Source organism: Antechinus flavipes, chromosome X (genome assembly GCF_016432865.1).
Source record: "Antechinus flavipes isolate AdamAnt ecotype Samford, QLD, Australia chromosome X, AdamAnt_v2, whole genome shotgun sequence".
Lineage (NCBI taxonomy): Eukaryota > Metazoa > Chordata > Mammalia > Dasyuromorphia > Dasyuridae > Antechinus > Antechinus flavipes.
In genome coordinates, this window is record NC_067404.1 from 546,622 (window position 1) to 561,986 (window position 15,365).

A 15,365-nucleotide genomic window follows, 5' to 3' on the forward strand; every position below is an offset into this window, starting at 1 on the left:
CCAACCCTGGATTATCTGGGCAGATCTTGGCGGGAGCAGTTTGAGTCGACCATCAGGATGAGATCTCTCATTGAATAAGCTATTGGCAATGGTTCAGAGCTAATCTTCAGCTCAAGAGAGGGGGCAACTTAGTCCCTGGCCATGATCTCCTACTGAATGAGACCCACTTGACATTGTTCCCTGAGGGTGAGTCTTTCCCAGAGGAAAATTTGAGACCTAGGTACCTCCCCCAAGAAGGAGGATCTTTCAGGGTTCACTTGCCCCTGAAATCAGTTTATATCAGTTTCATGTGCTCTTTTGCACATTTAACTTAATTTATTTAATGGCACCCAATTTAAATTAGGCAATTTACTAAAATAATAAATGCAAAATGGTAATTCAGTTGAAATTCCAGATTTTATTATAGCTGAGTTCTCTCTAGAAAGTTGCCAATTTTGGATGCCTTTATTGGAGAGATTTTAGTAGCTGGATTAGTAATGATAATGAAAAAATGATGGTTTCTAAGTCCTAAGTTTCCAGACAAGACCTTGTGAGTTGGCCGGAAAGGTTACATAAGTTCCACTTTAATTTTCAGCTGGAAGTAGCCTCAGTTTCATCAAAAGGCCAACCTTGTCCCCAGAATATCTGTTCCCCAAAAGATAGAAAAGAAAAAAAAGTGATGGCTCACAGCCTAGGACTTATTTTATCGCCAAGGATTGTGGACTAAATAAAACCTTTTTGCTCCTGATTTTCATCCAAGAAAATCCCCACCCTCATCTGATTTCTTCTCTCTCTTTCACCCCTTTGTAGGCTATTAGAAGTGCTGGCTAAACAGAATGCAATGATGAGAAATACTTTGGACTTGGCATCAGAATTTATTGGTTCTAGCCTGCTGGTCTTCTTTTTCACTCAAAGATAAGTCCCTAACTTTTCTGAGGTATGGGATGGCCCAATAGCGAATTGGGTGCGATTGATCAGATTTATTTGAGGAATGCCTCAGACAGTTTTGTTTTGCATGGACCCCATTTTTGGGGATGCTGGAACTGTGGCAACCAGCTATTGAAGCCTGGAACTGGAACCCTCAGATCACAGGTGCTTTTGGCAGGGAGAACACCTCATTTGACTGAGATTGGCTCTCTAAATTAAGAGAATCACTTTAAACCTGGGAGGTCCCCTTTTGCAGATCTGGATTATCTTTAAAATTACTTATGCCAATAATAGTCCTTTCAACTAACAGAGAGGGGGGACTGTAGATGACATTTTTTGAGCCCCTCTCTCATCTTGAAGTACTCCTAAGCCTTCACAACTACAAACCTGCTAAATTTTGAACTGGCCACTTTTGGTCTATAAAAAGTCGTTTTATGTAACCACTAAAACAATTTAGTAGATTCCAGGTTTTTTGAGAAAAAAGATAGTCGGATTTTGGGCTTGTTTTTTCTTAATTGACTCAAAAAGGAAACTCATTTGCTTAGGAAATACTTAGCAAACTTAGGAACTACTTATTGATAAGTAATAGTTAGTTCTGGAATTATAGAACTGAAATTTGGTTTGCAACTATAAGCTTTCTGTGATCCTGAAAGGCTTGCAGAAAAGCCTGTGAGGTGGGGGTGAGGGTGGAGGAGTGGGGGATAAATGGGTATGGTTTATCAGCTCAGAGGTCTGAGGGTGCAGGACCCCTTTCCCCTTTAACCTAATTGTAGAAGGGTTGAACTGGATAGACAAACTTGAAAGGGCAGTTTTCTCCCACCTTAAATTTGGGGCTATATTCAAATTGGAAGTCTAATTCTGAAATAGTATGAGATAATTAACAAATGAGTGCTAAAATTGTGAATTTGTTTATTCTGGTATAAGATCTTACAAATCGGTATACAAAGTATTATAACTAGAAATTTAAATCTATATTTGATTTGATTTTAAGTAAAAACTAAGTCACATGTTTGTATCTCTTAATTGCATGAAATTGTTACATTACTTTCTAAGTAAAATGTTAAGAGCTATGTTTTAAAATTAAGTCAGCACCACTGGACATTTGTTTACTTTGTTTTATGAAAATTTTTCCCCCAAATTATTTAATTATCACCTATTTTCTGATTTTTAGAATTGTCTTGTTTCTTTCTTTCTGAGATTGTAGTACTGGGATAATTTATTCTCTTGAGTTATTTGAAATTGAGTTTTAAAACCTAAAATTATTTTCTACTGTTCCTAGGATAGAAGGATATATGAAGACTTAATCTACGTGCATTTGTTAGCCCGATCTTTCTAGCAACTAGAAAAGTTTTTGGCTCTAGGAAATGGCTTTAGTATGTATGGAATATGAGATTTCCATATGAAAAAGAGAATACTTAGGTGACAATTTGGTTATCATTTCAAACAGTTCTTAAGGATTTTAGGTTGCACTCTGAAATTTAGGATGGAAAATTTCACAATAGCTTTATTTTAGATTAGTTGGCATAATTATAAAAGGCTGTCTTTAGCCCGAGATCTCCCTTCACTTCCATGATTTTTGGTGGAGATGGAAAGAATCCCATTGTTCTCAGGCCCCCCCTTCTGATTAGATGAATTTCCTTTAACTTTAAACATTTCCCCAACAGGACAGCTGCTCATTCCTCACATCCAATATGTGGCTTAGTCTTCGCCTTCTACCAAGCTACCCACTTGGGAGCAAGGGTCCTTGGCACACTTGTACAACCTTCTTCAGCCCATGTTTACAAGATGTGTGGTTGTCTTAAGAGTAAAAGATTTCTCTAATGCTAAAGATCACTATATAAAGTTTCTGTGCTTGATGATAGACAGAACTTCAAGGGAAGTTTGTTAGATTTCTGGTTAACTGTAAATTTGCTGAAAAATGATTATTTCAAAATCCATTCAGCAAATTGTCTTCTATTTTCTTAAGTGCAACATGGTCTCATTGTTTACTGCCCACTCTATCAACTCTGAGATAATTTAGGCACAGTGATTCATAAGCTTTTGTCTTTTTAGAGCTAAAGCCTCTAATAGGGGTGCTGGACTATTTGAGAGGAAATTTGGGGCGTAGTGAGACTTAAAGAATTTGAGTGTACTTTTGAAAACATGTAAATGAGAGTTTTTATTATATCTATACAAAAACTCAATTCTATTTATGTGGATGAGGATCAACACCTGTTCACGTGTGGTGTCTGTGACACAAACATATTTTCTCATAACTTAGTTGATATGCACAGACCAAGCCATGGGGAATTATTTTGCTAATGCAACTACAAAGGAGGTGCTATGATTTTGGCCTTCTTACTTCCATAGTTCTCCAGGCAATGGTAATTGATTAAAGGTCAATCCTAAGCGGGGCGACCTGGGAACCCCACTTGTATTGCATCCAAACAAAAAGCCATGTTATCATATCAGACTCTAAGGTTATATTTTTCTGCTGGTGTTCCCTCTCCCCAGAGTTTCTACTCCTGATTCAGAGAAAATTCCTGGGGAGAAACAGCCAGATCAGCACAAGAACAAGATCTCTAATACAAGAGATCACATTCTTTTTAGAGATGTCCAGCGCTTTACGATGATCAGCCTTCAGATCACCCAAACTGGGCTAAGGTACTTAAAATTGGTGATTATTTCCACTTTGTCTGGCAGTTTCTATCTTCAGGAAAGTGAAGATTCTGTTTCCTTTAAATACACCTCTCAGAGATGAAACTTCTGCTCGTAGTGCTCTCTCAAGAAATCTCTGATCAGTCACATGGGCCCCAGTCAGTTCTGGAGAGAATAATTTTTGGTCAGACTAAATCAAATCCTGATCTCAACCAATTATCCTCTCTACCCAGTGCCTCAGTCCTTCTGAACACTTTGCCACATGTCTTCTTGGTTACCCAAGTGACCCCTTGGTTGTTTGCAGAGCTACTAAGCTCCTCTTCTTAGGTGTGTTTTAGGCTTTGGTCCCCTTCAAATGACCAGCACTTTAAAGCTATATGGACCAAATTCAGGGAACTGGTTCAGAATTTATTGAATAACCCACTTCAGTCACCCCCAAATGCGATCTATTGGCCATTCCCAGCATGAAATCGTTTCAGAAGATGAGATCATCCCAAATCCCAAAGGATCCCATTTGTTTGGAGGGAAATTGTATTGCATAAACCCCAGCAAAATGCTATGCAGTGTCTGAATGAGCCCCAAATAAAATGCAAACTGACTTTGTGCCAATTTCTGTTATTGTGCCCTGATAAGTTCATACCCTGGTGATATCATCACCTTTGGATTCTGTTCATCTCAATAATACTCAAACTCCACAGAGTACTGTATTTCCACTCCCAGTTTCTGGAAACTAGTGTCCCAGAATTTGACCCCTAAAATTTCAGTTTGCTTAACAGATCCCCTTATGTTTAGGGATTCCCAACCAACAAGTTAAAATAGTGGGAAAATGATGAGGTGTTAGGTGTGATTAACAAAGCAATTGGTCTGTGAGACTGGCAGGGAGCAGGCTCTGATAAAGATCACTTTAGCTCCATGGTTACACCCTTTGGGAAAGTGATCCAGTCTGGAATCCAGTTTATGTCCAACTCCTCAGGCTCACCCCCTGTAGAAATCCCAGTCACGTCGCTGAGGCTCAACTTTCCCCATAAAATACACACACGGGCCATCCTCTGGGTGCTGCTGGCTTGCTTGGAGTCAGGCTGTCATGGCACGCTGCTTTCCCCTTTCTCTTCCCCCATGTTTCTCCCCGAACGCCACTGTGCTTCTCAACCCCACTTCTTCTGACAGCTGTCTCTTTTAGGGTGCTAAGTCTCTTTCAGGATTTAGCCTGCCAGCTAAAGGCATGACCCAACCTCAAGGGGGGCTTCCTCTCTACTGAGTAACTGAGTTCCACGGAAGAATTTGTCCTTCATATGCTCTCCCACTGTATTTCATGTTTACGATACCATATTTTTAGGGTGTCCCTTCATTTTGCCTATAACCTCTTCCCTCAATAAATAAAACCTCTTTTGTCAAAGAGAATGATCCTTGTGAATTTTTCATTTGTCCAAATCCTAACTTTTGGTGTCTTCATTACTTCAATGCAAATATTGCTCCATGAACCACATCATAGAGATCTCCCCATAATCAACAAATAAGATCCCTCCCCCAACTTTTGCTACTTTAGTTTTGATGTGGCTACAGTAGAAATAAAAAGGTAGTTAAATATTGACTGATTGGGTATATGAATTTATAAACTCTTATATCTGTACAATTAGCTTTAAAGGAACTCAATTTTTAATATTGCTCTGTGAGGTTACTTTCCTTGGTAATTGTTTATTCTGAACTTTTTTTTCTCCTAAAGTTTTATAATCATTTCCATTTCCATTTGCTATCTGTTTTAATTATTTTCTTTTTATTTGAATGGTCGGACATTAAAATATTGGTTTTGGAGATAATAAAAATTTCGTACAAATGGTCCCATTAGATTTATTCTAAACATCAAGTTTCGTTATAAATGCTAATCCCGCTAATATTGGTCTTATTATTTTCTCCACTATTATTCATTTACTTTACAATTTACACCTTGAAACTGTTGTATGGAAATTTTCCTTTAAGTCCTCTATCAAATCAACCACGCATGTGTAATAGAAAAGCAAGCGCATTCAAACATGGGGGGAAGGGACAGAATGGAGAATAAAATGCGCATGCTCTGTAGCTAGGTGACTGACGCGCTGTTTAGGCCCGGAAACGTGCTCACGTTATACTACGTCTAGGTAATTTCTCGAGTTTGTTCTTTCTCTGTCCCTGAATTTTCTTTTGGATTAAAGAGGTAAGTTACTACGATCGAGATTTTTTAGTTTTTTGGGATTATAGAAGATTTTCTAGAAGGAGAGCTATGGTAGGCCTTTACGGAATGGTGGGAGAACTTTTAAAGAAAATATAGATGACAGTAACGTTTTACGGTTACAACCACTTACTTTTCAAAATAAATGTGATTTTATAATGAATAGGGCTGGTTAGTTATTCTGAGCAAGACAGTAGTTTTAGTTTAAGCTGTTATTTGTTAGTTAGCTGGCTATTAAATATTATTATATAATTGTACAGTTGTAGATAAAATACTGGCCTTTGAGAGGCTTCCAGGGTTTTTATAACAATTTTTGATCTTTTAGGAAGTTATGTTTTTTTCTTCAGGTATTTTGACTGCTTTGCCTTCTTCCTGCGATCGTTTTATTTTAAATTATATTTTTAAATATTAAAATACGTTCTGTTTTGTAAGGAACATGAAAATCCCAGCTAAATACTACATTACATTACTTATTATATGCAGAGTTGTGATGTATTGTTGTTTAACCACTACAAAAAAAAAAGGATAAATCAAAGAAATAATTTTATTTTATTTAAATTTTTATTTAATTTAAATAATTACCAAAAAACAGCCCCTGTGTTCTGAGGGTGGAGAGAAATACAGAAGGTTTTAGATTAAAGTCTGATGGAAAAGTATCCTTGTTTTTAGTATGCAGTGATTAAACAAATGGAAATTTTTTCAGTTGTGAACTCGAAACATTTGCCAATGAAAAGGACTGGGAGCAATGACTTAAAATCTAGATCTTAAATAAGTTGTAAAGAGAGAACTTCTTCACAGTTATATTGTCCAGATAACGTATTCAAAAGATTTTTGAATGATATATTCTGTAAGGCTAGAAGTACAATCAAAGATTAATGGTAATCAAGAGTCACGGATTCTCGACATTCTGGAAAATTTATTGCTTATTTCACAAACTAAACTTATCTAAGGGCTTAACCCTGAGCTTTAGATTTCAAAATATTGAGAAAATATTCTGCTTAAAGTGGTTTGAGTTGGCCTGGCACATGCTGTCTCCTGTGTTTCTCATAAATTACATTATCTGAAGGACATCTTGTGCAAAATCACAGACACATATTTAAAATACAGCAAAAAAAAAAAAAAAAAAAAAAACCCAATAGCAGAAGTACAAAGTACATAAAAATGATTGTAAACACTAGAAAATCTGCATTTAAATTTATCTCTTAAACAATAGATAACCATTCTGGGTTCTACAAAATTAAAGTGACAATCACACTTATGTTTTACAATGAGAAGCCAGTTAGGTACAATTTATATGGAGCTGATCCTCCATGGCATTTTAAGAAAAGGAATGGATTCAAACACATTTTTCCCTTACTGGCTGGGCCTTGTCATATTTTTTCCTTATTTGAAAAATGTGAAAATTTGATTAGACAACACCAGCAAATCTTCAAGTTCTATATTTATAATTCTTTGAAGGCCAGCTACAATAGGCAGATGTAGACAGCCACAGTAGCCAAAAGAGAGAGACAAGAGAGAGGAGGCACTTGTTGCCAAGTGAGACAAACTACCACCACCTTAACCACTATCAGACCCTAGTGGGCACAGACCAGGACCCTGAGCCCAAGAGTCTGGGGAATAGTACAGCCCAGCATTCTCAGGCATCTTTTTTGGGATGTTACTCCTGTAGTGACAACAGCTCTTTTGGGTGTTGCTGCTGTGATTGTGGAAAAGACTTTGCTATATTCTGGTAATGGTAATCAGAGATGAAAATGACAATAAGTAAGAAAGCCCATTAGCATTTATTTTGCCAATGAATTCCCCCATTAGATTTTGAGCTTGTTAGCTAGGACTAATATTGTGTTTGAATATCAGACACCAAACATATATGGCTATAATAATGAGCAAATTTTTTTTTGAACTTTAAGATATATACTTTTCTTCACAGATATTTACATTATTGTAGTTATTAAAGATAAGTTTAAAAATTTTCTAACAAATACATTCTTTTATTATAGCATATAGCAAATTTAAAAGAAAATATTCTCTTTCTACTGAAAGTGACTTAATTTATCCAAATAAATGAAACATAGTTATTATGTAATCAAATAAATGAAACATGGCTAGTGGCTTGACTACATCTAGCAAAAAGGAACTTTAAATATCAGCCCATTTTCTTCTATAATTTTTTTTACTTCTTAGCACTTAACATGCAAGGTAATTCAAGAAGAATATTTAATAAGAATTTTTTTATATTGAAATTCCTAATTAAAATTTATAAATTTTCCTTCGCACTTCCAAATAATTGGTCTTTCTTTTCTGTAAACAAGCAAAATAAGCATTGTCTCTTGGAATTGATAAGATAACCAGCATTTGAACAAACTTAGTATTTATTTTTTAACACAATTTCTTTTTTCTGGTTATTGACATAGTTTTATGTTTGGGATTTATCTTCTTTTCCTTTTACATACCATTAGCAAACAAGACAATTTAAATTCCTTTGCTTTAACTAAATCTCCTCAGTGATGATAGCTCAATTTGTACAAGATATTTTTATTTTTTTCCTATGCAGTTATTTGCTATTAACAGGTTTTTTTCCCCTTGATTCTTATATTTGTATTTCAAAGACAGTGTTGGTCTTTTTTTTATAATGTATTTTTTAAAGGCTTTCTCTTTCATTTAAGATCCATTTCTCTCTATTTACTAAGTTTGGCTGATTTAAGTTATTCAATAATATTTTTTTTTCTAGTTACATGTAAAGCTAGTTTTCAACATTCACTTTTATAAGATTTTGAATTCCAATTTTTTTTTCTCCCTCCCTTTCTAAGACAGCAAGCAATCTGATGTCATAAATGTAAAGTCATTTTAAACATTTTCATTTTGGGATTATTTTTTATTGTAGTTATTAATACTAAATTATTATTACTTATAATATTATGTTAATATTATATTCTAATATCTTGCTTCCTTGCCAAATCTTGTATTATCCTCACTGTGGTTTTTAGATAGTTTAATTATAACTCCTCTTTGCAGTATTTTTTCTTTTATCTGAGAAATTAAGTTTTAATTTTATCAAGCACTAGTTACTATGATGATTTAGAGATTTTGCTTATTGTTCTTCTGAGTAATTTTTAACTTTTGTATTTTAAAAACTGTAGCTTTTATTGCTTCTTTTGTTTGTTACAACTAATTCTGTATATATTATTGTTACCTGACTCTGAAATCAAACAAGAATTTAATAAAGAATTAAAAAATTTGGATAAAAAGAAACAATAGGCAGTAGTTTGCAAAACCAAGTAATGTGGGTATAGATGATTGCTATTTTCCTAATGAATGGCCTCAGAACTTTTCATAAAGATGTGCTTTTCTCAGTTTTCCTGCATAGACTTGGTAATTATAATTATTTTTGTTTTAAGATTTTTTTAAATCAGTGGGGTGCTCTTTATGTATTTTGTTTTCCTGGTTCTACTTTTGTGTCACTTCAAATCATAATCCATTATAAAATTCAGCTTTTTAATAAGTAGTCATTAGACTCAGAAGGCATCTTTTTAATTTTACTTCAAAATGATTTTTCAGATATAGAAGTTCAAATGTAGAGAAGTGAATCACTAGAATATAGAGTTATAAAGAAAAGAAGTTAGAGATCATTTAAACATTTGAGATTTTAAGAAGTTCTTATCAGTGGGATCTAGGACTGATTATTAGAGGATCCATTAACATACTTGAATGGGTAAAAATTACATCTTTATTTTCATTAACTCTCTAGTTGAAATTTAGTATTTCTCTTAATTAAAAACATGGTGCTAAGAAGTCTGCTGATGTTTTCCATGATATTAAAAAAGGACTAAAAACTTTTGAAAATTGTGAAATATTAAATTACTTGTTTCATTTCAAAGAAAGTTCTCACATGCAGCAATCTTTCTACCTTCTGAAACAGGAGTAAAATGCCTCAGGTTTTTTCTATTCATGACTTCATATAATTTCCCCTGAAAATTAATGGTTTCTTGCATTTTTGTGTGTATGTACTTTTTAGTATTTTTTTTAGGATTTCAGTGTTTTTAAACGAAAACCATGTCAAGTTTAAAGAAAAGGTATTCAAGATTGCATAGATGTGGCTTTTGTAAATCTAGCAGAGACAAGGAATGTGGACAACTATTAATATCTGAAAACCAGAAAGTAGCAGCTCACCACAAATGTATGGTAGGTTAAAAAAAATGAAAATATTAGATACTAAAAATTAAAATAAATACTTAAATATTAAAATCTATTTCTATAGCATTAATTCTGTTTTTTGTCTTTTAAGAATAAATATACAGTGGTAAGATTTAAATGATTTTAAAAGTGCCTTTTGTATAATTTTAGCTTTTTTCATCTGCTCTGGTATCATCACATTCTGATAATGAAGGTCTTGGTGGATTTTCTGTTGAAGACATTGAAAAGGAAATAAAAAGAGGCACTAAATTGGTAAGTTACACAGTATTTCAAAAAATATATCTCTGTGTATGTGTTTGTTTCTGTGGGAGTGCAGGGAACTTGACTGAGGAAAATACTGATACAGATTCCTAGCTTTAACAAATTATTATTTTTTTAAGATTGTTTATTTAAAACAAATAGAAAAAGGAAAAAAAAGTTATGTTCATAGCAGAACATAAAGAGAATTCAAAATATGAAAAAATAAATTTCCATTTCAAGAAGTCATATATAGTAATACTGTGAGCATTGTTCATTTTTTCTTTGCTTTCTTGTAGCTTTTCTTTTGGTGCAGTTTTTATTTTATTCTTCCCACCCCTCTTATCCCCCAAGCAGCCTATAATTAAATGTGGAAATATTTATGTATCTATAAACTCACATACAATCATATTTGTTCTCCCCTTTTTCTTTAAAGGTGGATACCATCTAATTCCACTAACTTATTTCCTTTTCCATAACAATATTTCAACCTTATATTGGATAGTTGTATTACTCTAAAACAATATTAATGTGCTTGACTTATAATGTAGTTTTCCTTTTTTCTTGATTGAAATCTGTTTTAAGGTCTTTTTGCTGTTCTCTAGACATCTTGATTTAGATGTCAAGTAGATTTCATTGATATATTTTATTTATGTTATTTCTTTATTAAATTGTGAGCTTCTGAAAGCAGGAAATAGCTTTTTCATTGTTTTTGTATCTCCAGCAATTAGTAAAGTGCTTGGCATGTGGTAGACATTTTATTAATTAACTTTTATAAATTTGGTGATTACCTGTAAGATGTCATGAATTGGATGTTCTATAGACATCTTAAACAACATTTTCTCTCAAATTCTTCTCTTTTCTGACTTTTTTGTTTTTTTAATTAGCAAGTCCTTGATAATGTATTTTTTTTTATTTTCAAAATATGCAATTTTCAACATTCATCCTTAGAAAACCTTGTCTAACTTTTAAAGAATGTCACCATCTTCCCTGACATTTAGACTTACAATCTAGCATTTGTCATGATCAATTCCTTACATTTTTCACTAATTGCCTGTGTCCAATCAATTACCTGTCTTTAATTTTTTTTGTCTTATGTACATATGCCTTTATTATTTTAATACTCTCTAGTACAAACCGTAATGTGTCTATCCCTTGATTTACGAATGAGAAATCTCATCTTGTCAGCCTTTATTACTCACACTTGTATCAAGCTCTGTTCATCCCTCTAATGAAAAAGAACAGGATTAATGATTTCTTTTTTCTTTTGTCCCTTCTATCACTGCACTTAGATTTTGAGTTTTCTTTTGTATATTATCTTTCCTCATCATCTTTCCCAATCTGCTTACACAATGTACAACCCTTAATAGGAGAAAGAAAAATAGTTTTTTTGCAATCATGAATCCTTTAGAATAATTGTTGGTCATATGATCTTAAATCATTAAAAAAAAAAAAAAAAAAACCCGTAGGTGTTTTTGTTCATCATTTTTTTTTTTTAATTTTGGTGTTATTATGTAGTAAAGTGGTATTTCTGGGTGAAAATGTTTACATTTAATGCTTTGGGAGCATATTATAGTTTCATATTGATTTCCAAAATTAGATTTGTTTACAACTCCACCAACTCTGTAGTATACCAATTTTCCCAGAGATTTCTCCCTTCCTTAGGGACAAGTCATTTTTTCTCATTTTTTTGTCATCCTAGCCATTTTGATGGGATAGTTCATTTATATTGTTCTCATTAGAAAGCATTTTGATTTTTTTTAGAAACCTTGAGTATATCATGCAGATATTTCCTTTTGAATATCATATTCCTGCTTGACTAATCAACCTATTTATTAGTTATCATTTTGTTTGGATAATTTAAATTTGTAGAGAAGGACTGTTTGAGAAGGACTGGTCGGGTCTCCTTTTTCATTTTTATTTATTGGTTACATTGGTATTCAAGACCGTTTGCCAAGATTCCTTTACTTTATTTTTGTTTAGCTTTATGAGATAACTTTATTATTTTGCGTGGTATGATAATTTAGATAGTATTGTCACTTGCTTGCCACTTCATTAAACAGTTCTAATTTTCTGCAATATATATAATTTTGATTTTATGTAAGTTTATTTTATGCATTATCAACATTCAAATCAATTTAGTTGATAATTTATTTAAACGTTTAAGCAGCTGTTGTGTGCCAGGTTAACATTGAATTTGTAACATTCCTTATGTGAAACCAGTTAATCATTCTTGATTTCAAACTACTTTGGTCATAAGATATATATATATATATATATATTTATATATTTTTTTTTTTTTTTGCTGAGGCAATTGGGGTTCATTGCCTTGCCTAGGGTCACACAGCTATGAAGTGTTAAGTGTCTGAGGCCACATTTGAACTCAATCCTTCTGACTTCAGAGCTAGTGCTCTATCCACTGAGCCACCTAGCTGCCTCAGGATATGATCTTTTTACACATCTCATTTGATAACTTATTTGAGTTTTTCTGTCAATGTTGGTAGATAAACTGCAATTTTCTCTTCATGATTTGTAAATATCATTTTGCTATTTAATCTAAAATAAGACAAAGTACAGATATTGAAAGGTTTTCTTCATATTAAAACCAGAAGGAATTGTTTGAGTATCTGATAGAATTTGGTTATTCATTTGGTCCTCAAGCATCCTGACTCTGAACTTGTCATGCTTATTTAATAATTTGGGTGACCTAAACCATTTTACATTTTATATTTTTGTAAGCATTCATCTATTTTTTGTCTGCATCAAAGTCATGTAAAGCAGTTCTCATAATTTTCTTAATTCTTCAGTTTTTGTAATTGTCCCTTTTTAAATTGTTAATCTATTTTCTTAAGTTAAAAAATCTTCTTAAATTTCCAATTTTAGTATTCAACTTTCAGTTTAAAAACATTAATCTCTGGCCCCTCGCCATCTCCCCAGTTCTGAATTCTTTCTTTCCTTATTGAGAGGGCAAAAAACTCAAAACTTAGAGAAAATACACATGGTCAAGCAAAACCTCTTTTTTTTTTTTTTTTTTTTGACTTAAATTCCTCTATTAACCAAAACCAAAAAATACATGCTTCAGAAAGCATTCTGAGTTTATCAGTCTTCTACCTGGAGGTAACAGCTTTTCTCGTGGATCCTAGAAAATGTAATGGGTTATTGTGTGCACCAATTACTAAGTCATTTGCCTTCACAGTTTTATCATATAGTTCCTTCTCCTGGATCTCCTCACTCAGTCTGTAATCATTTTTTAGGGACCTTTAGAAATGTGTATATATTATGTTTAGCTCTATCCACGGAAAAATGTGTATATGTGTACATTTACAGGCTTATGAAAGCATATTTATGTCATGTATTAGGTGAGTATATGTGAGTGTTTATATTATATGTAACTAAAAACCTTCTCCTCTCCTCTGATATGTACACATAGCAATAGTGTCTGGCATAATTTCAAAACTGCTTTGCATAAATAGCTGGACTTCCTATTAACAATATACCAATTAATAAAACAACCAATATACCTGTTTTTCAAGTTCCTTTGGTATGTCTCATTTTTCTTTTTTGCTTAAGTTAGCCAGTCTCAGGGTGTGAAATAAGACTTCAAAAGTGTAATCAGAAGCATTTTCCTATTGCTAATAATGTAGAGCATTTTTTATATAGCTAATTGTTAGTTTGACTTTTTTCCTCGCAGTTGAAGAAGGCTCTTAATTCCTTCAAGTTTGAATTCATTCTCTACATGCCTAGTAGAATAACAATTTCGTAGAAAGTTTTTTCATTTGGCTTTCTTGAATTTTTTTGTTTTTAATAATAGTTTTACAACACAATGGTGGGAGACAGTGCTCTATCCTTTGATGAAATGCGTCACAGATTGTTTTTTTTTTTTTTTTTGAAGATTTCCCTTAAGTATAGGCATGCATTTCACTGGGGTTTATATAAATGATAGTGTTTATTCTATACTCTTTCTAGTCTTATTATTTAGTGGAACACCTGAAATCTGAGGTATCACTTCACCTATTCAGTTGGATAATATGACATAAAAGAAAAATGTAAGTGTTGGAGGGGATAGGTCTATAATGCTTGTTAACTTGGAAATGGGTGAACAAGCTGTGGCAAATGACTATAAAGATTGTCTTTGACACGCAAGATGATTTCAGAAAAACCTGGAAAGTTGGTACATGAACTGCTACAGAGTAAGATGAGCAGAGCCAAAGCACAATAACTGCAATTCATACAGTATTATACTATATCTTATGAAAATGACTTAAATATTCTCAGCAATACAACTATCCAAGAGAATTCCAAAGGATTCATGCTGAAAAGTGCTACCCATATGCATACTATTTTTATTTTTCTTCTTTCTTTGTTTTGGGTTTTTTTTTCCCCAACAAAATATGGAAATGTGTGTGTGTGTGTGTGTTTTTTTTTTTTTTTTAAACATTACTTAGTGTCTGGTGGAGGGCTAGAATTTGAAAGTCAGAATTTAACAAATGTTTAAATTTGTTTTTACGTATAATTGGGAGGAATTACAATAAATAACTTTTTAAAGTGGCCAATCTCTCTATATTTTTAAAAAAGAAAAACAGTTAAATTACTATCTTCTGTTGCTTATGCCATCATAATTATCCCAAATCCCTATTTGTTCCTTCAACAGAGGGGAGGGACTCCCAAACTGTGAGGTAGTCATTTTTTAGAGAGAGAAATAAACACATTGATAGTTTGAAAAAGACTGAAAATATGTGCAGTGTGTTTTTCTATCTCTACAAAGCAGTGATTGATCTAATTTTGTCACATTTACTTTTGATTTTGTAGTTTTTCACTTTTCTTTCCATTTACATTGTTGAAGTTCTGGTTGCTGGACTTGGCTTATTTTACCTTGCACCGTTTTTATAGGTCTCTGCATGGTGATGTATTCCAACATTCTTATATATCTCTATTTATTTAGTTATTTCCTTCTTGATAGAAATTTTTTCATTTGTGATTTCCTTGGTTAATAAATGCAAAAAATGGAGCTTTTGTTTATGTTTATGTTTATTTATTATTATTATTGTTGTACACGAATATTTATATATTATTTTAGTCACTTTATTTGCATGTTTCCAAATTGCTTTCCAAACATCTTACCTTTTTCATAATACTTATTCAATCAATATTGTATTATTACACCTGTAATTACACATCCCCCATCACT

The 15,365-nt window shown here is 32.8% G+C and overlaps 1 protein-coding gene across 2 annotated transcripts in view; it reads left to right on the forward strand.

The window, feature by feature from the left end:
- The first annotated feature begins 5,644 nt into the window (after positions 1-5,644).
- The window catches only part of LOC127542586 (PHD finger protein 6-like), a 29,797-nt gene continuing 20,076 nt past the window's right edge, over positions 5,645-15,365 (forward strand). For both annotated transcript variants that reach the window (XM_051968315.1, XM_051968316.1), the window contains exons 1-3: positions 5,645-5,734; positions 9,762-9,928; positions 10,091-10,192. In XM_051968315.1, coding sequence (XP_051824275.1) covers positions 9,800-9,928; positions 10,091-10,192 — 231 coding nt within the window. In that variant the 5' untranslated portion in view covers positions 5,645-5,734; positions 9,762-9,799. The remainder of the gene's footprint in view (positions 5,735-9,761; positions 9,929-10,090; positions 10,193-15,365) is intronic.